The sequence below is a fragment of the Oncorhynchus mykiss genome, chromosome 11, assembly GCF_057628025.1.
Source record: "Oncorhynchus mykiss isolate SJ-2025 chromosome 11, ASM5762802v1, whole genome shotgun sequence".
In the NCBI taxonomy this organism is placed as follows: Eukaryota; Metazoa; Chordata; class Actinopteri; order Salmoniformes; family Salmonidae; genus Oncorhynchus; species Oncorhynchus mykiss.
In genome coordinates, this window is record NC_143032.1 from 15,781,941 (window position 1) to 15,804,965 (window position 23,025).

General features: G+C 46.1%; 1 protein-coding gene across 16 annotated transcripts in view; it reads left to right on the forward strand.

Annotated features, from left to right (window-relative positions):
• Positions 1 to 23,025, forward strand: part of atp8a2 (ATPase phospholipid transporting 8A2) — a 70,594-nt gene that overhangs the window by 38,152 nt on the left and 9,417 nt on the right. For all 16 annotated transcript variants that reach the window (XR_016484395.1, XR_016484396.1, XM_036935001.2 and 13 more), the window contains 9 exons: positions 10,007 to 10,179; positions 16,887 to 17,070; positions 17,312 to 17,422; positions 18,794 to 18,868; positions 19,280 to 19,402; positions 20,044 to 20,122; positions 20,217 to 20,278; positions 21,452 to 21,508; positions 22,072 to 22,179. Coding sequence is in view for 14 of the 16 variants with exons in the window: in XM_036935001.2 (XP_036790896.2) it covers positions 10,007 to 10,179; positions 16,887 to 17,070; positions 17,312 to 17,422; positions 18,794 to 18,868; positions 19,280 to 19,402; positions 20,044 to 20,122; positions 20,217 to 20,278; positions 21,452 to 21,508; positions 22,072 to 22,179 (972 nt within the window). In the remaining 2 variants the exon portion in view is untranslated. The remainder of the gene's footprint in view (positions 1 to 10,006; positions 10,180 to 16,886; positions 17,071 to 17,311; positions 17,423 to 18,793; positions 18,869 to 19,279; positions 19,403 to 20,043; positions 20,123 to 20,216; positions 20,279 to 21,451; positions 21,509 to 22,071; positions 22,180 to 23,025) is intronic.

Here is a 23,025-nt window from a genome sequence, read left to right on the forward strand (position 1 = left end):
TGCACGCTTCCCTGAGAGAGGGAGGGGCTAGGGAGACGTGCACGCTTGCCTAAGAGAGGGAGGGGCTAGGGAGACGTGCACGCTTCCCTGAGAGAGGGAGGGACTAGGATGACAGTACGACCATTCAGTAGCACTGTAATTAGTCTATTCAATTAAAACCAGAACAACTATTAACTTAACATTCCTGTCACATGTTGGAGATGTAGCCTGAATCCGTTACCAGTCTGCTTGCTCTTTCTCATCTCTCCAACTGTAAATATTTGTTGAGTTAGTATACTAATCCAGATGTACATTATTGTAGCTGTGGAGAGAGGGGTCACTACAGATGAAAGCAGACAGACTAGTGGGAGGACAGCTCCAGACAGCCGTGGAGAGAGGAGGTCACTACAGATGAAAGCAGACAGACTAGTGAGAGGACAGCTCCAGACAGCCGTGGGGAGAGGTCACTACAGATGAAAGCAGACAGACTAGTGAGAGGACAGCTCCAGACAGCCGTGGAGAGAGGTCACTACAGATGAAAGCAGACAGACAAGTGGGAGGACAGCTCCAGACAGCCGTGGGGAGAGGTCACTACAGATGAAAGCAGACAGACTAGTGGGAGGACAGCTCCAGACAGCCATGGAGAGAGGTCACTACAGATGAAAGCAGACAGACTAGTGAGAGGACAGCTCCAGGCAGCCGTGGAGAGAGGAGATCACTACAGATGAAAGCAGACAGACTAGTGGGAGGACAGCTCCAGACAGCCGTGGAGAGAGGAGATCACTACAGATGAAAGCAGACAGACTAGTGAGAGGACAGCTCCAGGCAGCCGTGGAGAGAGGAGATCACTACAGATGAAAGCAGACAGATTAGTGGGAGGACAGCTCCAGACAGCCGTGGAGAGAGGTCACTACAGATGAAAGCAGACAGACTAGTGGGAGGACAGCTCCAGACAGCCGTGGAGAGAGGAGATCACTACAGATGAAAGCAGACAGACTAGTGGGAGGACAGCTCCAGACAGCCGTGGAGAGAGGCCACTACAGATGAAAGCAGACAGACTAGTGGGAGGACAGCTCCAGACAGCCGTGGAGAGACATCATTACAGATGAAAGCAGACAGACTAGTGGGAGGACAGCTCCAGACAGCCGTGGAGAGAGGTCACTACAGATGAAAGCAGACAGACTAGTGGGAGGACAGCTCCAGACAGCCGTGGAGAGAGGTCACTACAGATGAAAGCAGACAGACTAGTGGGAGGACAGCTCCAGACAGCCGTGGAGAGAGGTCACTACAGATGAAAGCAGACAGATTAGTGGGAGGACAGCTCCAGACAGCCGTGGAGAGAGGTCACTACAGATGAAAGCAGACAGACTAGTGGGAGGACAGCTCCAGACAGCCGTGGAGGGAGGTCACTACAGATGAAAGCAGACAGACTAGTGAGAGGACAGCTCCAGACAGCCGTGGAGAGAGGTCACTACAGATAAAAGCAGACAGACTAGTGGGAGGACAGCTCCAGACAGCCGTGGAGAGAGGTCACTACAGATGAAAGCAGACAGACTAGTGGGAGGACAGCTCCAGACAGCCGTGGAGGGAGGTCACTACAGATGAAAGCAGACAGACTAGTGAGAGGACAGCTCGAGACAGCCGTGGAGAGAGGTCACTACAGATAAAAGCAGACAGACTAGTGGGAAGACAGCTCCAGACAGCTGTGGAGAGAGGAGGTCACTACAGATGAAAGCAGACAGACTAGTGGGAGGACAGCTCCAGACAGCCGTGGAGAGAGGAGGTCACTACAGATGAAAGCGAGCAGGAGCATATCATTCATAGGAGAGACCTATTGTCCCACTGCAATATATCTCTTGTCCTCCTTGTTTTTCACTCCTTTTTCTCCTTTCCCTGCTTCCTTTCCTCTGTCTGTTTCTTTAGTTTCTTTAGTTTCTCTGTTGGTAGTCAGGCGGATGTCTCCCTCCCTCCCTTCCTTTCCATGTCTCCTTCACGCTGCTACCTATACATCTGTCAGCACCCTCTCTATGGACAGGTGTGTGTGTGTGTGTGTGTGAACAAGACAGGGAATCTGTTTTATTATGTTTTGTGTGAGATGCAAAAGTAGGAGAGGGAGAGAAAGTGGGAGGGAGGTGAAGAGAAAAAAGGAGAGAGGGAGAAGTAGAGAAATAGGGAGAGGCATAGAGGGAAACATCTGATGTTGATGATTGAGGAGGGTAATGGGATCTCCTTTTGTCACTCCCTCTCGTCAAAACAAACCCTCTGAGCAATGCCTCCTGGGTAAACATGGCAGCTTGTGACAGTGACGCTGTGACACGCTCCATCTGTCACCTTCATATCAAACACACACACACTCAGACTCAGTCTTTGCAGTAGAGGTGGTGGCTTGTACAGACCAGGCTTAATAGTCTTACATTTCATCTACACACACACACACACACACACACACACACACACACACACACACACCTCTCCTTAATTAAGACACTATGTAGACACTTTCAATTTATGGTCACATTTTATGCCAACCTTCTGTGTGTATTACTAGGTGTATTGGTGTTTGTGTGTATGTCTAGGTGTGTTGGTGTTTATGTGTAGCTTTGTCTGTCAGCCAGACTGTGGAGGATGTGGGTGTTTGTACAGATGCTTGGCTGATAATGAAACTCTTTATTAAATCTCACTGGTGACAATCTGCCTTTCAGATATGAGCGTGTCTGTCTCCTCCCCCACCCTCACCCTTCAGAGGTGTGTGTGTGTGTGGCGAGACGGTGACCTATGATATGTCACACCATCTGAACCTTACTGCCCAGCTCTAAATATAAACCTGATAAGATTCAACACAAGAGCCTGAGAACATGGTTTACTGTGTGTGTGTGTGTGTGTGTGTGTGTGTGTGTGTGTGTGTGTGTGTGTGTGTGTGTGTGTGTGTGTGTGTGTGTGTGTGTGTGTGTGTGTGTGTGTGTGTGTGTGTGTGTGTGTGTGTGTGTGTGTGTGTGAGTGAGTGTGTGTTTCAGCTTGTTCCCAGCTTAGATGCATATGAAAAATAAAATTTTGTTTTTCGAACTGAAAATGCCTGCTACTGAGAGATCTGTCATCAAATCAAATGTTATTCGTCACATGCTTCATAAACAGGTATAGACTAACAGGGAAATGCTTACTTACAGGTCCTTGCCAACAATGCAGAGAGATAAATCATAGAAAAGTAATAATACAAGTTATAATTAATACACAATGAGTAATGATAACTTGTCTATATACCCGTTTTACCAGTACAGAGTGGATGTGCAGGGGTACGAGGTCATTGAGGTAGATATGTACATATAACTAGGAATAAAGTGACAGAAAGTAAACAGTAGCAGCAGAATCTGTGATGAGTGAAAGTTGGTACAAAAAGGGTCAATGCAGATAGTCCTGGTTGCTATTTAGTTAACTATTTTATCATGTAGAAGTCTTATGGCTCGGGGGTAGAAGCTGTTCAAGGTCCTGTTGGTTCCAGACTTGGAGGATCGGTACCGCTTGCCGTGAGGGTAGCATAGAGAACAGTCCAGGACTTGTAATATGTACATGTAGGTAGAGTTATTAAAGTGACTATGCGGAGATAATAACAGAGAGTAGCAGCAACCTTCCGGGGGGGAGACAATGCCTATAGTCTGGGTAGCCATTTGATTAGCTGTTTAGGAGTCTTATGGCTTGGGGGGTAGAAGCTGTTTAGAAGCCTCTTGGACCTAGACTTGGCGCTCCGGTACCGCTTGCCATGCTGTAGCAGAGAGAACAGTCTATGACTACGGTGGCTGCAGTCTTTGACCATTTTTAGGGTCTTCCTCTGGCACTGCCTGGTATAGAGGTCCTGGATAGCAGGGAGGTCGGTCCCAGTAATGTACTGGGCCGTACGCACTACCCTCTGTAGCGCCGTGCAGTCGAATGCCAAACAGTTGCCATACCAAGTGGCGATGCAGCCAGTCAAGATGCTCCTAATGGTGGAACTGTAGACCATCAAAAAGTTCTAACGGGCCATGCCAAATCTTTTCAGCCTCCTGAGGGGGCGTTGTCATACCCTCTTCATGACTCTGTTTGTATGTGTGGACCATGATACATCCTTATTGATGTGGACGCCGAGGAACTTGAAGCTCTCGACCTGCTCCACTACAGCCCCCTCGACGTGAATAGTGGAGTGCTCGGCCCTCCTTTTCCTGTAGTCCACGATCAGCTCCTTTGTCTTGATGACGTTGAGAGAGAAAGGGTGTTGTCCTGGCACCACACTGCCAGGTCTCTGACCTCCTCCTTATAGGCTGTCTCATTGGCGACGGTGATCAGGCCTACTAAGGTCGTGTGGTCGGCAAACTTAATGATGGTGTTGAAGTTGTACACAGCTATGCAGTCGTAGGTGAACAGGGATTACAGGAGGGGACTATGCACGCACCCCTGAGGTGCCCCCTTGTTGAAGGTCAGTGTGGCGGATGTATTGTTGCCTATCCTCACCACCTGCGGACGGCCCAACAGGAAGTCCAGGAACCAGTTACAGGTGTTGAGTCCCAGGGTCCTTCGCTTAGTGAAGAGCTTTGAGGGTACTGTGGTGTAGTCGATGAACAGCATTCTCACATAGGTGTTCCTCTTGTCCAGGTGGGAAAGAGCAGTGTGGAGGGCAATAGACGTTGCCTCATCTGTGGATCTGTTGGGGTGGTATGCGAATTGGAGTGAGTCCAGTGTGTCTGGGATGATGTTGATGTGAGCCATGACCAGCCTTTCACAGCATTTCATGGCTACAAATGTGAGTGCTGTGGTGAGAGAGTCCTTTAGACAGGTTACCTTAGGGACTATGGTGTCATTCAGTGACATGGAAAAATGTACAGTCCTTGATTGCACCAGTCTTTTCCAAAAACAGGCAGCATTTGTGAGAAAGAGGACTAGATATGCAGTCATTTTACAGCCTGCAGTGTCTCTTATCTGCAGATGTACAGAACAAATGTGAAATGGTTAGTTTTACATGTGGTGTAGTAAGTTACATAGCCAATGATGTGATGATTTGCAAACTGTTTGATAATGATTTTATAATCGGTTAACAAGTGTTGATTTCAGTTCTGTTAGACCATCCTAGCACAGACTAGCTATCTGCTGTGACAAGTAGCAGTGGGTTATTAACACCGGCGTGCTAGGCCATTACACTGTTTGCTGCCAGTTGGACTCATTGAGGTGTGTGTGTGTGCGGCTGTGTGTGAGAGAGAAAGAGAATCACAGTGTTGGTTATTACTTCGGGAGTGTAATCGTGATGATGGAGGTAGTCTGTCACATCTCATAATATTGTGGCAGCGCCTCTACACCAAACTACCTTATAATAACAACGTGACAGACAGCCAATCTACACCAAATGACTTCTTAAGGATCGGTGTCCTGTGAGCGGGACAACTTCCGGTGAAACTGGAGATCGCGTAATTCAAATAAAATTCTAATAGTTATTATGGATTTTAAATATTTTAGGTATATATAAGTGTCCTATATCGGCTGAAAGCTTAAATTCTTGTTAATCTAACTGAACTGTCAGATTTACAGTAGCTATTACAGCAAAAACATGCCATGCGATTGTTTGAGGACAGCGCCCCACATCAAAATATTTTTCCACCGGCACAGGTTTCATACATTCACATATAAAGATGAAATATTCACTTACTTTTTCAAAATCTTCCTCTGATTTGTCATCCAAAGCATCCCAGCTATAACATGTAGTGTTGTTTTGTTATTTAAAATCCTTTTTTATATCTCAAAAAGTCTGTTTAGTTGGTGACATCGACTTGAGTGTAATCCACTCGTTCAACTTGCAGAGAAAGGAATCTGAAAATCTACCCCTAAACTTTGTTTCAGCAAGTCAAAATACGTTTCTATTTACTCCTCAGACACCCTAACATGTAATCAAACTATAATATTTATTTCGGAAAGAAGTAGGTTCAATAGGAAACCGATTTTAGCAGGTGCGCAACTTCGTCATGGTGCGCAGAAACACAGATTTCCAAGACTGTCCTCTTACAAAAACAGTTATTTCTTATTAGTTTTTGAAGTTACAAGCCTGAAACCTTGAACATAGACTGCTGACACCCTGTGGAAGCCATAGGAATTTTACAATACGACCTTTCCCCTGCATTTCTAAGAGGATGGTCTCTCTCAAAAAAATAAAAAGAATTCTGGTTGTTTTGTCTTTGGATTTTCTCCTACCATATCTATTGTGTTATATTCTCCTACATTATTTTAACATTTCTACGTACGTCAATGTGTTTTCTTTCCAATGGTACCAATTATATGCACATCCTGTCTTCGGGGCCTGAGCAACAGGCAGTTTACTTTGGACACGCCATTCAGGCGGAAATTGAGAAAAAAGGGGCCTAGCCCTAAGAATTTTTAATAACAGAATGACAGACAGCCCCTCTACACCAAACTACCTCATAAGAACAGTGTGTTTGAGGTGACGTAATCCTGACAACCGGCACGAGGTTCTTCCTTTTTGAATTGAGGTGCTTACCTAAAAAAGTTTATTTTCTTAATTGCTTTGAGAAAATGAAATGTTTGTTTTGTCCTTCCCAGAATGAGGATATTACACTAGGGTAGATGGATGGGGATTGTGACTGTATCTGACAGTCCCCCTTGACACAAACACGCATACACGCACACGCACGCCAGCTCAAACAGTCACACACACGCAAAGACTTTGATTTGCAGAACTCTGACAACCTGTAATCTTCTTTAATCCTTTCATTCTGTTTGTGTTTTCTCTCCCCTGTTTGGGAGAAGGTAAATGCAAACAGGAATTCTGGGATAGAAGAAAAACACACAGCCCAAGGCTGAGAAAACAAGAGGGGATTTTTCAAGAGAGAGGAGGGACAGCCCGCTGTTGTATCAGTTTCGGAGGGAATGCGGTTTGTGTGTGTGTGTACATTTTGTAGGGACAGCGGGGGGATAATGTGTGTATGAGGGAAATAAAGGGAGTGTGTGTGTGATTGCTGTGTAGTTTCTCCCACACACTAGTCAGTTGACAGAAGGGCTGTGTAGTTTCTCCCACACACTAGTCAGTTGACAGGAGGGCTGTGTAGTTTCCCCCAACACACTAGTCAGTTGACAGAAGGGCTGTGTAGTTTCCCCCAACACACTAGTCAGTTGACAGAAGGGCTGTGTAGTTTCCCCCACACACTAGTCAGTTGACAGAAGGGCTGTGTAGTTTCCCCAACACACTAGTCAGTTGACAGAAGGGCTGTGTAGTTTCCCCCACACACTAGTCAGTTGACAGAAGGGCTGTGTAGTTTCCCCAACACACTAGTCAGTTGACAGAAGGGCTGTGTAGTTTCCCCCACACACTAGTCAGTTGACAGAAGGGCTGTGTAGTTTCCCCAACACACTAGTCAGTTGACAGAAGGGCTGTGTAGTTTCCCCCACACACTAGTCAGTTGACAGAAGGAGGGTTCATCTCAATCAGTCCAGGTCACAGGGATGAGCTGGGGTCATTGGATTGGAAATAACCTAGTCTTCTCTGTGGGTTCGTACCCATGAAGTGTATTCATGTTTGTGCCTGGGACTGTAGTTTTGTTTTTCTACAATAAAGTGAGCTCCAAAAGTGTTGGGACAGTGAAACTCTTTTTTTAATGTTTTGGTTCTGTACTCCAGCACTTTGGATTTGAAATTATACAATTTGTCCCAATACTTTTGGTCCCCTAAAATGGGGGGGACTATGTACAAAAAGTGCTGTAATTTCTAAAGGTTTCACTGATATGGATGGAAATGACCCTCAAATTAAAGCTGACAGTCTGCACTTTAACCTCCATTGTCATTGTATCATTTCAAATCCGAAGTACTGGAGTACAGAGACAAAACTACAACAAATGTGTCACTGTCCAAATACATTCGGAGCTCATTGTACATCTACAGTGCCTTGCGAAAGTATTCGGCCCCCTTGAACTTTGCGACCTTTTGCCACATTTCAGGCTTCAAACATAAAGATATAAAACTGTATTTTTTTGTGAAGAATCAACAATAAGTGGGACACAATCATGAAGTGGAACGACATTTATTGGATATTTCAAACTTTTTTAACAAATCAAAAACTGAAAAATTGGGCGTGCAAAATTATTCAGCCCCCTTAAGTTAATACTTTGTAGCGCCACCTTTTGCTGCGATTACAGCTGTAAGTCGCTTGGGGTATGTCTCTATCAGTTTTGCACATCGAGAGACTGACATTTTTTCCCATTCCTCCTTGCAAAACAGCTCGAGCTCAGTGAGGTTGGATGGAGAGCATTTGTGAACAGCAGTTTTCAGTTTTTTCCGCAGATTCTCGATTGGATTCAGGTCTGGACTTTGACTTGGCCATTCTAACACCTGGATATGTTTATTTTTGAACCATTCCATTGTAGATTTTGCTTAATGTTTTGGATCATTGTCTTGTTGGAAGACAAATCTCCGTCCCAGTCTCAGGTATTTTGCAGACTCCATCAGGTTTTCTTCCAGAATGGTCCTGCATTTGGCTCCATCCATCTTCCCATCAATTTTAACCATCTTCCCTGTCCCTGCTGAAGAAAAGCAGGCCCAAACCATGATGCTGCCACCACCATGTTTGACAGTGGGTATGGTGTGTTCAGGGTGATGAGCTGTGTTGCTTTTACGCCAAACATAACGTTTTGCATTGTTGCCAAAAAGTTCAATTTTGGTTTCATCTGACCAGAGCACCTTCTTCCACATGTTTGGTGTGTCTCCCAGGTGGCTTGTGGCAAACTTTAAACGACACTTTTTATGGATATCTTTAAGAAATGGCTTTCTTCTTGCCACTCTTCCATAAAGGCCAGATTTGTGCAATATACAACTGATTGTTGTCCTATGGACAGAGTCTCCCACCTCAGCTGTAGATCTCTGCAGTTCATCCAGAGTGATCATGGGCCTCTTGGCTGCATCTCTGATCAGTCTTCTCCTTGTATGAGCTGAAAGTTTAGAGGGACGGCCAGGTCTTGGTAGATTTGCAGTGGTCTGATACTCCTTCCATTTCAATATTATCGCTTGCACAGTGCTCCTTGGGATGTTTAAAGCTTGGGAAATCTTTTTGTATCCAAATCCGGCTTTAAACTTCTTCACAACAGTATCTCGGACCTGCCTGATGTGTTCCTTGTTCTTCATGATGCTCTCTGCGCTTTTGACGGACCTCTGAGACTATCACAGTGCAGGTGCGGAGACTTGATTACACACAGGTGGATTGTATTTATCATCATTAGTCATTTAGGTCAACATTGGATCATTCAGAGATCCTCACTGAACTTCTGGAGAGAGTTTGCTGCACTGAAAGTAAAGGGGCTGAATAATTTTGCACGCCCAATTTTTCAGTTTTTGATTTGTTAAAAAAGTTTGAAATATCCAATAAATGTCGTTCCACTTCATGATTGTGTCCCACTTGTTGTTGATTCTTCACAAAAAAATACAGTTTTATATCTTTATGTTTGAAGCCTGAAATGTGGCAAAAGGTCGCAAAGTTCAAGGGGGCCGAATACTTTCGCAAGGCACTGTATCTGTATTTATATTGAACATTGTGAAAGTGTGTTTCTATTTATAGTTTAAATGTGGATGTAAGCATATCCTTTAAATGTGTGTTTGCGTGTGGATTAAGTATTGTATTCCACGTGTGTGTGTATTCTCCTGTGTGGGCTGTGTGGTGGTGTGTTGCGTGCCTGCCTGTCCACATGGTTCTCATTAGAGTCTATGGGATGTTTGTTTTCTCTATCAGTCCCTGTTCCTCCATTATAAACCTGCCCCAAACTACTGCCCCATAAACGGCCTGTACACTCTGCTCCGACTGGTCCAACAAACACGAGTACCTCACGCATGTACTGTGTGTGTTTTATGTGCGTGTGTGTGTGTTTCCAGTGTATACCTTCACATCTCTTTCTGCTTCAAACCTGTGTGTGTGTGTATGTGTATATATATATATATATATAGATTATATAATCTATCTGTCTATCACAGTCTGTGTGTGTTGAGTTTCACCCCCTCTTTCTCTTGCCCTCACCAGGCTACACGTGCCACCCTGACAGCCCACTGTACATCTCTGGGTGACTCTCTGGGGAAGGAGAATGAGTTGGCTCTGATCATTGATGGACAGACCCTAAAGTACGCCCTGTCCTTCGAGCTCCGCCAAGCCTTCCTAGACCTCGCCCTGTCCTGCAAGGCCGTCATCTGCTGCCGGTAAGAAATGCACGCACACTCACAAACACACATCCTGTTCTGCAACTGCTTCAGGTCAGACACACACACACAGGGAAGATGCAGAGTATAGGACTGTGTGTTAGGGTGTACTTGGTGTATGTGCTGCCTATAAAGGTTCTGGTTGTGAGTTAAAGGTTGCAGGTTTCCCAGGGTTATAGTAGTAAATAACTGTAGATGTTGCAGGTTGCCCAGGGTTACAGTAGTAAATAACTGTAGATGTTGCAGGTTGCCCAGGGTTACAGTAGTAAATAACTGTAGATGTTAAAAGCTTGGCATGTAGCTCAGAGGGTTAGGGTTAAAGGTTGCAGGTTACCCAGGGTTACAGTAGTAAATAACTGTAGATGTTGCAGGTTTCCCAGGGTTACAGTAGTAAATAACTGTAGATGTTGCATGTTACCCAGGGTTACAGTAGTAAATAACTGTAGATGATAAAAGCTTGGCATGTAGCTCAGAGGGTTAGGGTTAAAGGTTGCAGGTTACCCAGGGTTACAGTAGTAAATAACTGTAGATGTTGCAGGTTTCCCAGGGTTACAGTAGTAAATAACTGTAGATGTTGCAGGTTGCCCAGGGTTACAGTAGTAAATAACTGTAGATGTTGCAGGTTGCCCAGGGTTACAGTAGTAAATAACTGTAGATGTTGCAGGTTGCCCAGGGTTACAGTAGTAAATAACTGTAGATGTTGCATGTTGCCCAGGGTTACAGTAGTAAATAACTGTAGATGTTGCAGGTTGCCCAGGGTTACAGTAGTAAATAACTGTAGATGTTGCAGGTTGCCCAGGGTTACAGTAGTAAATAACTGTAGATGTTGCAGGTTGCCCAGGGTTACAGTAGTAAATAACTGTAGATGTTGCAGGTTACCCAGGGTTACAGTAGTAAATAACTGTAGATGTTGCAGGTTACCCAGGGTTACAGTAGTAAATAACTGTAGATGTTGCAGGTTACCCAGGGTTACAGTAGTAAATAACTGTAGATGTTGCAGGTTTCCCAGGGTTACAGTAGTAAATAACTGTAGATGTTGCAGGTTACCCAGGGTTACAGTAGTAAATAACTGTAGATGATAAAAGCTTGGCATGTAGCTCAGAGGGTTCTGGTTAAAGGTTGCAGGTTGCCCAGGGTTACAGTAGTAAATAACTGTAGATGTTGCAGGTTACCCAGGGTTACAGTAGTAAATAACTGTAGATGTTGCAGGTTTCCCAGGGTTACAGTAATAAATAACTGTAGATGTTAAAGGTTTCCCAGGGTTACAGTAGTAAATAACTGTAGATGTTGCAGGTTGCCCAGGGTTACAGTAGTAAATAACTGTAGATGATAAAGGTTGCAGGTTACCCAGGGTTACAGTAGTAAATAACTGTAGATGTTGCAGGTTACCCAGGGTTACAGTAGTAAATAACTGTAGATGTTGCAGGTTGCCCAGGGTTACAGTAGTAAATAACTGTAGATGTTGCAGGTTGCCCAGGGTTACAGTAGTAAATAACTGTAGATGTTAAAGGTTTCCCAGGGTTATAGTAGTAAATAACTGTAGATGTTGCAGGTTGCCCAGGGTTACAGTAGTAAATAACTGTAGATGTTAAAGGTTTCCCAGGGTTATAGTAGTAAATAACTGTAGATGTTGCAGGTTACCCAGGGTTACAGTAGTAAATAACTGTAGATGTTGCAGGTTGCCCAGGGTTACAGTAGTAAATAACTGTAGATGTTGCAGGTTACCCAGGGTTACAGTAGTAAATAACTGTAGATGTTGCAGGTTACCCAGGGTTACAGTAGTAAATAACTGTAGATGTTGCAGGTTAACCAGGGTTACAGTAGTGAATAACTGTAGATGTTGCAGGTTGCCCAGGGTTACAGTAGTAAATAACTGTAGATATTGCAGGTTACCCAGGATTACAGTAGTAAATAACTGTAGATGTTGCAGGTTACCCAGGGTTACAGTAGTAAATAACTGTAGATGTTGCAGGTTACCCAGGGTTACAGTAGTAAATAACTGTAGATGTTGCAGGTTGCCCAGGGTTACAGTAGTAAATAACTGTAGATGTTAAAAGCTTGGCATGCAGCTCAGAGGTTAATGTAATACACCACACCGCATGGAAATGTCCAAGTCATGGCTCACTTACCGCTATTAAAACACACACACACACACACACACACACACACACACACACACACACACACACACACACACACACACACACACACACACACACACACGTAATTGACTCTCTGTAGCATAAAAGCCATATCCGGACTTGGGTCTCCAAGGCCTTACAAATGCCTCTAGCCCCCTCCCCCCCCCCCTCCCTCCCCTGTCCTAGATCCCTCTCTTTCTTCCTCCTGATCCCCCCCGGCCCACTCATAGCAGAGGTGACTGTGATCCTCTCCTCCTGGTGTGTGTGTGTGTTGTTTGTAAGGGGTGGTGGGTTCAGGCAGGGCTCTATGCTTGGGTTCCTGACTTCACACTCTGTTTGTTTAAACAACCACTTTAAACTCCTCATTTACTCTTCAACTCCACCATGAAGACCATTTAGCCTCTTTCATCTACCCTGAGGTACCCCGAGCCACCATTCTCAAATGCTTTTTTGTGTGTGGGGGGGGCTTTGAGGGATTTTTTTTGTTGAGTCACTATTTCTACTTGTGTCCTATACGCTCCTTCTGTCTCTCACGCAGACAGACACGCAGACAGACACGTAGACAGACACGCAGACAGACACGCACCTCAGAGAGCAGAGGCTCATCTCGTCTTTCAACATCAGCTTCTCCAGCCAATTCTCTCGCTGATGGTTTCCCCTTGGAAAGTGTGTGTGTGTGTGTGTGTGTGTGTGTGTGAGAGAGAGAATACTAAGCGGACCACCCAGCTCTGTGGTTTCGGCTTGACCGGGCCACGGTTCTGCTCAGAACACAAAGACCATCTTTATGACCCGTGGGCATCCCGCTGGCCTGCAGCAGGTGTGTGTGTCAGAGCGATACATAGAAAGGCTATATGCTGGTGTAGAGATTTGCTCCGTACCCAGCCTGGCCTGCTTCCTCTTGCCCAAGAAAGAGTGGTCCCTGTTGGGTCTTGAAATTACTGTGTGTCCTGGTCTGACTACAGGCCTACAAAACTGACATGCAGAGAGTAACAGGAGCCATGTTTTCAAAAGGCATACTATCTCTTACACACACACACACACACACACACACAATGTCTGTGAATTCACCATAGACCCTGTCCCCTGGGCTCCTCATCTCATTGTCTGTGTAGACAGAGCCGGTTTAGGAGACAGACAGACAGAGAGGCTGAGGGTTACAGGTTAAGAGGGTGGAGTCCCTCAGGGGTCTGGTCCCTCAACCAGCTACCACAATGACTGAATGGCTACACAAGTACATTAGTGGGAAGCAGTGCCCTAAACCACTGATACAGGAACAGATATATTTCCATCTATTTGATGGTTCAGGTTAGGATCTGGGGCAGTAAAATCTTATCCTAGGTCTGTGGTTAAGGCCAACTTTTACCTTGGGATTTGGCACTAAATAGAAGCCATTGTGGTTATATTTGCTGCTCCCTGATGTAAACCACTGAACAGAAACCTCATGTTTATGTGTGAAGTCTGTCTGTTTATCTGCCAGCTGTCTTTAAATCTCCTTTTGTTCTCTCTTCAACTCTTTTCCTCTCTTCCATTTCCATTCATTCTAATCTTTATGCGTTTTGTAATTTATGTTGTTGGTAATCTGATCTCACGTGCTCTCTCTCTCTGTCTGTGTGTCTCTGTCTGTCTGTGTGTCTCTGTCTGTCTGTGTGTCTCTCTCTGTCTGTGTGTCTCTGTCTGTCTGTGTGTCTCTGTCTGTCTGTGTGTCTCTCTCTGTCTGTGTGTCTCTCTCTGTCTGTGTCTCTGTCTGTCTGTGTGTCTCTGTCTGTCTGTGTGTCTCTGTCTGTCTGTGTGTCTCTGTCTGTCTGTGTGTCTCTCTCTGTCTGTGTGTCTCTGTCTGTCTGTGTGTCTCTGTCTGTCTGTGTGTCTCTCTCTGTCTGTGTGTCTCTGTCTGTCTGTGTGTCTCTCTCTGTCTGTGTGTCTCTCTCTGTCTGTGTGTCTCTGTCTGTCTGTGTGTCTCTGTCTGTCTGTGTGTCTCTCTCTGTCTGTGTGTCTCTCTCTGTCTGTGTGTCTCTGTCTGTCTGTGTGTCTCTGTCTGTCTGTGTGTCTCTCTCTGTCTGTGTGTCTCTGTCTGTCTGTGTGTCTCTGTCTGTCTGTGTGTCTCTCTCTGTCTGTGTGTCTCTCTCTGTCTGTGTGTCTCTGTCTGTCTGTGTGTCTCTGTCTGTCTGTGTGTCTCTGTCTGTCTGTGTGTCTCTCTCTGTCTGTGTGTCTCTGTCTGTCTGTGTGTCTCTGTCTGTCTGTGTGTCTCTGTCTGTCTGTGTGTCTCTCTCTGTCTGTGTGTCTCTGTCTGTCTGTGTGTCTCTCTCTGTCTGTGTGTCTCTGTCTGTCTGTGTGTCTCTGTCTGTCTGTGTGTCTCTCTCTCTCTGTCTGTGTGTCTCTCTCTGTCTGTGTGTCTCTGTCTGTCTGTGTGTCTCTGTCTGTCTGTGTGTCTCTGTCTGTCTGTGTGTCTCTCTCTGTCTGTGTGTCTCTGTCTGTCTGTGTGTCTCTGTCTGTCTGTGTGTCTCTGTCTGTCTGTGTGTCTCTCTCTGTCTGTGTGTCTCTCTCTGTCTGTGTGTCTCTCTCTGTCTGTGTGTCTCTGTCTGTCTGTGTGTCTCTGTCTGTCTGTGTGTCTCTCTCTGTCTGTGTGTCTCTCTCTGTCTGTGTGTCTCTCTCTGTCTGTGTGTCTCTCTCTGTCTGTGTGTCTCTCTCTGTCTGTGTGTCTCTGTCTGTCTGTGTGTCTCTGTCTGTCTGTGTGTCTCTGTCTGTCTGTGTGTCTCTCTCTGTCTGTGTGTCTCTGTCTGTCTGTGTGTCTCTGTCTGTCTGTGTGTCTCTGTCTGTCTGTGTGTCTCTGTCTGTCTGTGTGTCTCTGTCTGTCTGTGTGTCTCTGTCTGTCTGTGTGTCTCTCTCTGTCTGTGTGTCTCTCTCTGTTTGTGTGTCTCTGTCTGTCTGTGTGTCTCTCTCTGTCTGTGTGTCTCTGTCTGTCTGTGTGTCTCTGTCTGTCTGTGTGTCTCTGTCTGTCTGTGTGTCTCTGTCTGTCTGTGTGTCTCTGTCTGTCTGTGTGTCTCTGTCTGTCTGTGTGTCTCTGTCTGTCTGTGTGTCTCTGTCTGTCTGTGTGTCTCTCTCTGTCTGTGTGTCTCTCTCTGTCTGTGTGTCTCTGTCTGTCTGTGTGTCTCTCTCTGTCTGTGTGTCTCTCTCTGTCTGTGTGTCTCTGTCTGTCTGTGTGTCTCTGTCTGTCTGTGTGTCTCTGTCTGTCTGTGTGTCTCTGTCTGTCTGTGTGTCTCTCTCTGTCTGTGTGTCTCTGTCTGTCTGTGTGTCTCTCTCTGTCTGTGTGTCTCTGTCTGTCTGTGTGTCTCTGTCTGTCTGTGTGTCTCTGTCTGTCTGTGTGTCTCTGTCTGTCTGTGTGTCTCTGTCTGTCTGTGTGTCTCTGTCTGTCTGTGTGTCTCTGTCTGTCTGTGTGTCTCTGTCTGTCTGTGTGTCTCTGTCTGTCTGTGTGTCTCTCTCTGTCTGTGTGTCTCTCTCTGTCTGTGTGTCTCTGTCTGTCTGTGTGTCTCTCTCTGTCTGTGTGTCTCTCTCTGTCTGTGTGTCTCTGTCTGTCTGTGTGTCTCTCTCTGTCTGTGTGTCTCTGTCTGTCTGTGTGTCTCTGTCTGTCTGTGTGTCTCTGTCTGTCTGTGTGTCTCTGTCTGTCTGTGTGTCTCTGTCTGTCTGTGTGTCTCTCTCTGTCTGTGTGTCTCTGTCTGTCTGTGTGTCTCTGTCTGTCTGTGTGTCTCTCTCTGTCTGTGTGTCTCTCTCTGTCTGTGTGTCTCTGTCTGTCTGTGTGTCTCTGTCTGTCTGTGTGTCTCTGTCTGTCTGTGTGTCTCTCTCTGTCTGTGTGTCTCTGTCTGTCTGTGTGTCTCTCTCTGTCTGTGTGTCTCTGTCTGTCTGTGTGTCTCTGTCTGTCTGTTCCCCACCTGGTTGAATAGTTGTTTCCAGTCTCCCAGACGTCTTTTAGGTTGTTGTGTAACTGGTTTCTAACTGATCTGTCCCTCGTCTCAATTCAAGGGTCTTTATTGGCACGGGAAGCACATGTTAACGTTGCCAAAGCAAGTGAAGTAGATAATATACAAAAGTGAAATAAACAATAAAAATGAACATAACACTCACAGAAGTTCCAAAAGAATAAAGACATTACAAATGTAATTTGTACAAATGTAATTTGTGTGTGGGTGTGTGTATGTGTGTGTATATTTTTTTTAAATATATCTCTCTCTCTCTCTCTCTCTCTCTCTCTCTCTCTCTCTCTCTCTCTCTCTCTCTCTCTCTCTCTCTCTCTCTCCATACATACACACACACAGTGTTGTAACGATGTGCAAATGGTTAAAGTACAAAAGGGAAAATAAATTAACATAAATATGGGTTGTATTTACAATGGTGTTTGTTCTTCACTGGTTGCCCTTTTCTTGTGGCAACAGGTCACACATCTTGCTGCTGTGATGGAACAGTATTTCACCCAGTAGATATGGGAGTTTATCAAAATTGGATTGTTTTCCATTTCTTTGTGGATCTGTGTAATCTGAGGGAAATATGTATCTCTAATATGGTCTCCCTCTCCAGGGTGTCTCCCCTCCAGAAGTCTGAGATAGTGGACATGGTGAAGAAGCATGTAAAGGCCATCACTCTGGCCATAGGAGACGGGGCCAATGACGTGGGCATGATCCAGACTGCCCATGTGGGGGTTGGCATCAGTGGCAACGAGGGCATGCAGGCCACCAACTCCTCTGACTACTCCATAGCACAGGTAACACACAAAGCAGATTCCAGCCCACAGCTTGTTTGTGAGCTGCTAGCACTCCTGTGTTAATGGTTAGCATGTGTCCCTGTGGGTAGAATGGAGGAGGAGCCAGTTGAAGTATTATGTGAGAGCCAGAGGAATCTAGGAATCTGTCTGTTTATCTGTCTTTACCCCTCGGGTACTGCTTATCTCTTTGTCTCACCCTGTATCCATCTCTCTCTCCCCCTCCCCCTCTGACTGGTCCTAGTTTTCCTACCTAGAGAAGCTGTTGCTGGTCCATGGGGCGTGGAGTTATAACCGTGTCACTAAGTGTATTCTCTACTGTTTCTATAAGAATGTGGTGCTCTACATTATAGAGGTAAGACACACCCCTCCCTCATCCTCACCACGCCCACCTTCCCTTATATAGGTCAGGTCCTATGCATGCCACCCAGAGAGCCAATCAGGTGATGAAGACACATAAAATATGATTTACATTAGTAGGAAGCTGGACTCATTTAGTGAGTGGCGAACCCCCTTTTCTATTTTGATGTCATTCTCTCTCTCTCGCTCGCTCGCTCACTCACTCACTCACAGACACATACATTAACAGAGACATTTTGCAGCTGTTTGTCGAAATGTTTGACAGTGATGGATGAGGTGCCCCTCTGGTGTCTGCTTTCTGTCACTCACACACACATACACACACGCACACACTTTACTGGATGTACACACACACACACACACACACACACACACACACACACACACACTTTACTGGATACACACACACACACACATACACACACTTTACTGGATGTACACACACACACACACACACACACACACACACACACACACACACACTTTACTGGATGTACACACACACACACACACACACTTTACTGGATGTACACACACACACGCACACACTTTACTGGATGTACACACACACACACACACACACACACACACACACACACACACACTTTACTGGATGTACACACACACACGCACACACTTTACTGGATGTACACACACACACACACACACTTACTTTACTGGATGTACACACACACACACACACACACTTTACTGGATGTACACACACACACACTTTACTGGATGTACACACACACACACACACTTTACTGGATGTACACACACACACACACACACACACACACACACTTTACTGGATGTACACACACACACACACCCCTACACTGTGTAGAATGGGTGAGAGACATTTTGGAAGCCCTGAGGGGTATCTGTCAGCTGTGCCCCCTTCTTGCCTCCCTTTCTGTCTAACATTAAGGATGCCAGCAGGTGCAAACCATCATAAGACCCTCTACCTCGCGGTCCCTCTCATACTGGTGTGTGTTTGTTTATCACACATTATTGGCTGCCTGCAGATTTCTATACCTGAAGGGTCATAGACGGTCTCTGTCCACAAAGCAGAGTGTGTGTGCTCCAGGAATATCATCATACACTCTGATCAGTCTCTCTGTATGGGTGGACACTCCTCCTCAACACCTGACCCAGAGTCAGATTCCAGTGTTTTACTCTTTGTAGATAACTTTAGCATTGGGTAGTGGAGACTGATCCTAGATCTGTCATCTATGCACAAGGGCCACTTCACCATGAAATAAATCGATGTCTGACATGGTTCTCCTCTATCTAGCCCTATAAAGCCGTTCATTCCATCCTCCCTTGTTCACTCATCCTATGTCATCCCTCTCTTGTCCAGCTGTGGTTTGCCTTTGTGAACGGCTTCTCTGGACAGATCCTGTTTGAACGCTGGTGTATCGGCCTCTACAACGTGGTGAGTGTCCACTTTATTCATACTGTCCATTTCCCTGGATCTCTGTCCTTTTACTCTCCCTCGTACTCCATATGTTTCTCTCTCCTTCACCCTTCCCCCCTCTCTCTCTCCCTCCCTCCCTTCATCCCTCCCTCTCCTTCCATGTCTCCACTCGGTGTGAGCTGTGTTCTGTTATCTGTGGTCCATCTGCATGCCACAGCAGTGTCTGTTCTCCTCTCTCTCTGACGCTACGTCTCAGTGATAATGTGTGCAGCCCTCAGGCTCACCACGTTTGGTGGAATTCCTGTTGATTGTGTTGTGTGTTTTCTCAGTCACACAATCTACACAACAGTCACTGTCTGAATCTCTGAAAGGCAGTCGTGTTTGTTTGGGTGTTTTGACTTTGTTATTGTGTGTGTGTGTGTGTGTCAGATCTTCACAGCGCTGCCTCCCTTCACTCTGGGGATCTTTGACCGGCCATGCAGTCAGCAGAACATGCTACGCTTCCCCCAGCTATACAGGATCACCCAGAATGCTGAGGGCTTCAACACCAAGGTACACACACACACACACACACACACACACACACACACACACACACAATTACATTGAAATACTGTACAATTATTCATGGACAAGCATATGGAACCATTTTGAACACTGAATGAAAAAATACATACATGATTAGCGTATTATTAGACATAACTTGTAGACCTATATGCACATGTGTGGCGTCATCTGAAATGAAGCTATGATTGTCATGCTCTGTGTTTGATGGGTCATGTCTGGATGGATTTGAGATGCCTGGTGTTTGTTTGGAACCCCAGCGGGTAAACAAGGTGGCAGGGAGTCCGGGCCGTCTCCATGGCAATGCTAATGAGATTCAGAGGGCCAGAATAAGGAAGTCATTCAGTTAGTGGGTGGAAGGTGTGTGTAATGTGTGTGCGCAGGAGCAGGGCAGTTGGTTGGTAGCGATGGTGAATACACAGTGGTAGTTGTATTACTGTGAGGGAAACACTGTTTTTGGATGTGGCCTCTGTGTGTTTTGGCATTGGTTTGTACTTACTACTACTGCCCTCTCTCGCTCTCTCCATCCTCTCGCTCTGTCTCTCTGTGTGTCTCTGTCTCTCTCTGTGTGATTCTGTCTCTGTGTGTGTCTCTGTCTCTCTGTGTGTGTCTCTGTCTCTCTCTCTCAGGTGTTTTGGGGTCACTGTATAAATGCTCTGATCCATTCCATTATTCTCTTCTGGTTTCCACTCAAAGTACTAGAACATGGTAAGTAGTGGTGCCTACACCCCCCTGCTAGACACACACTCTTCATTAACTTAATATGTTGTGGTAAATATTTCTGTGTGTGTGTTCTCCCCAGACAGTCCTTTCAACAACGGGCATGGTACTGACTACCTGTTTGTGGGGAACATGGTGTACACGGTAAGCAGATGCCCTACACTGTGTCTCGTCTAACATTAACATGGACTCATCCCACTAATGTAATGCCCAGTCTGATAAAATGTGTGTGTTGTGTGTGTCAATTACACCTTTTGGATCCTGCTACAGAGATGCTCGACTCTGGCCATTTAAATCCGTAATGAAGTGCTCATGGGACTGCAGTTAGTCTACCTCAGCAATCGCTCTACTCATCTACCTTATTCCCTCTCTCTCCATCACTCTGTTCCTTACATTTAGCACGGTGTGTGTGTGTGTCTGTTGCTTATTTGTTTGTGTTTAGATGGCTTAGAGCAGCAGGTACTCTGAGGGTTTTAACAGGAATTGTTAAGTTTACAGTATATCATTATGGATGTTTATTATCTCTGGTGTCGTTTGTGAACAAACCCTCCTTCATTCTCTCTTCTCATTCTCTCTTCTCATTCTCTCTTCTCGTTCTCTCTTTTCATTCTCTCTTCTCGTTCTCTCTTTTCATTCTCTCTTCTCGTTCTCTCTTCTCATGCTCTCTCTTCTCATGCTCTCTCTTCTCATGCTCTCTTCTCATGCTCTCTCTTCTCATGCTCTCTCTTCTCATGCGCTCTCCTCATGCTCTCTCTTCTCATGCTCTCTATCTCTCTCATTCCCTCTCATTCTCTCCTCATTTTCTCTCTCATTCTCTCTCTCTCTCATTCTCTTTCTCATTCCCTCTTCTCATTCTCTCTTCTCATTCTCTCTTCTCATTCTCTCTTTTCATGCTCTCTTCTCATTCTCTCTTCTCGTTCTCTCTTCTCATGCTCTCTCTTCTCATGCTCTCTCTTCTCATGCTCTCTCATTCTCTCCTCATTTTCTCTCATTCTCTCTCTCTCATTCTCTCTTCTCTCTCATTCTCTTTCTCATTCCCTCTTCTCATTCGCTCTCTCTCTCATTCCCTCTCATTCTCTCCTCATTTTCTCTCTCATTCTCTCATTCTCTCTTTTCTCTCTTCTCTCTCATTCTCTCTTCTCTCTCATTCTCCTCTCTCTCATTCTCCTCTCTCTCATTCTCTCTTCTCTCTCTCATTCTCTCTTCTCTCTCTCATTCTCTTCTCTCTCTCATTTTCTCTCTCATTCTCTCCTCATTTTCTCTCTCATTCTCTCTTCTCATTCTCTCCTCATTCTCTCTCTCTCTCTCTCTCTGCAGTATGTGGTAGTAACAGTGTGTTTAAAAGCTGGTATGGAAACCACTGCGTGGACCAGGGTAAGAGTCTGTTTCCCCTCTACACACTCCCACTTCACTAGCCCTATAGACTGCTTCTATGTACCCTGTTGACATATAGTACCACATGACTGGTAGCCTACAGGTTGACAGCTGACACTGTTGTGTACAGGTATAGGGGTAGGTGACAGTGTGGGGTATACTAGTGTATAGAGATCAGCCCCCTACACACACACACACACACACACACACACACTCCTTGCCATGTGTTACAGCCATCTCAGGGCATTCCCACTCCAGGGACGGGGGTGAGGGGGGCGTTGACACCCCCCGTCCGTTCAGCTGTCCACACAACACCCCCCCGGTAATGAAGCAGGGTCCCATAGGTATTCACACAGTGTCCCCTTACAGAGAGGGAGAGGGGGAAGGAGGGAAAGAGAATGAGACAGAGGGGGAGGAAGAGGAGGAGGGGGGAATCTCAGGGACAAGGTTGTCTATATTCAGTGTTTGTACATTAACTATGTGACCTCGCTCTATATTTCTCACTCCGTTTCCTTCCTCTACCAACTCCCTCCCTCCTCTCCCACCCCTCTCCTTCCCTGTAGTTCTCCCACTTGGCAGTGTGGGGCAGTATGATTCTCTGGATGCTGTTCTTCACTGTCTACTCAGCTTTCTGGCCGTCCATCCCCATCGCTCCTGACATGCAGGGCCAGGCAAGTCTCCTCCTCCTCTGATTCTTCTCATGGCTCAAGCTGTCTCTTCTGTTACTACTTACGACTGTAGTGAAGGAAGCCGTGTCTACAGAGTCCTGTTGGTTAGGAAAGCTGAGGAGCGCTGCAGAGGTGTGCGGGCAGCCCCAAAAAACCCAGCCTCAGACCAGGCTGTAAATATGTCCTAATAGGCCAGAAACCATGGCTGTTCTGTGGATGTGTTCTATATGGACTTAATGCTTTCCACCCCCCACCACTCCCCATACATGTGTCAGTCATTCTGATGGTGGGGGGGTAATAACCCCCCCCCCACACACACACACGGCGCCTGGGCGGCTGGCCTTCTGGGTGTTCCATGTCAGCACTGCTAGAGCTCCTGGGAGATTTATGCCCTTCCAGCCCACTCTGCAGGCCCTCTGCACCTGCTGCGCGGTCACCCGAGCCCCAGGCTTTTACGGCCTGCTCTGGAGATGTTGACTAAAGCGTGTGTGCCGAGCTGGGCAGGGCTGGAGGAGGACGGGTGTGTGTATATGGGGGACACCCTGATTGAGGGTCCCATGTTGGGTTTTTTAGGGGGCTAGGTTCAGGGTGCAGTGCTACCCCAATGTGAAGGGAGACTAGGGGAGGGAGTCTCCGCCTCTTTCAGACCATTAATTCAATTTGTGTCAGAAATGAGGAATGTGAATAAACCCTGCAGCTGCTCCGTCCAACTGGGGAACTGGGGGAGACACTCACCCCTCCTCGCTCCCCGTCTCCAATCCCTCCATCAGCCCGCTCAGACAACCCCATCACCTCCTTTCTCCTCCTCACTTCCCCCTGCTCTCTCACCCTTTCTCCTTCCCTGTATCT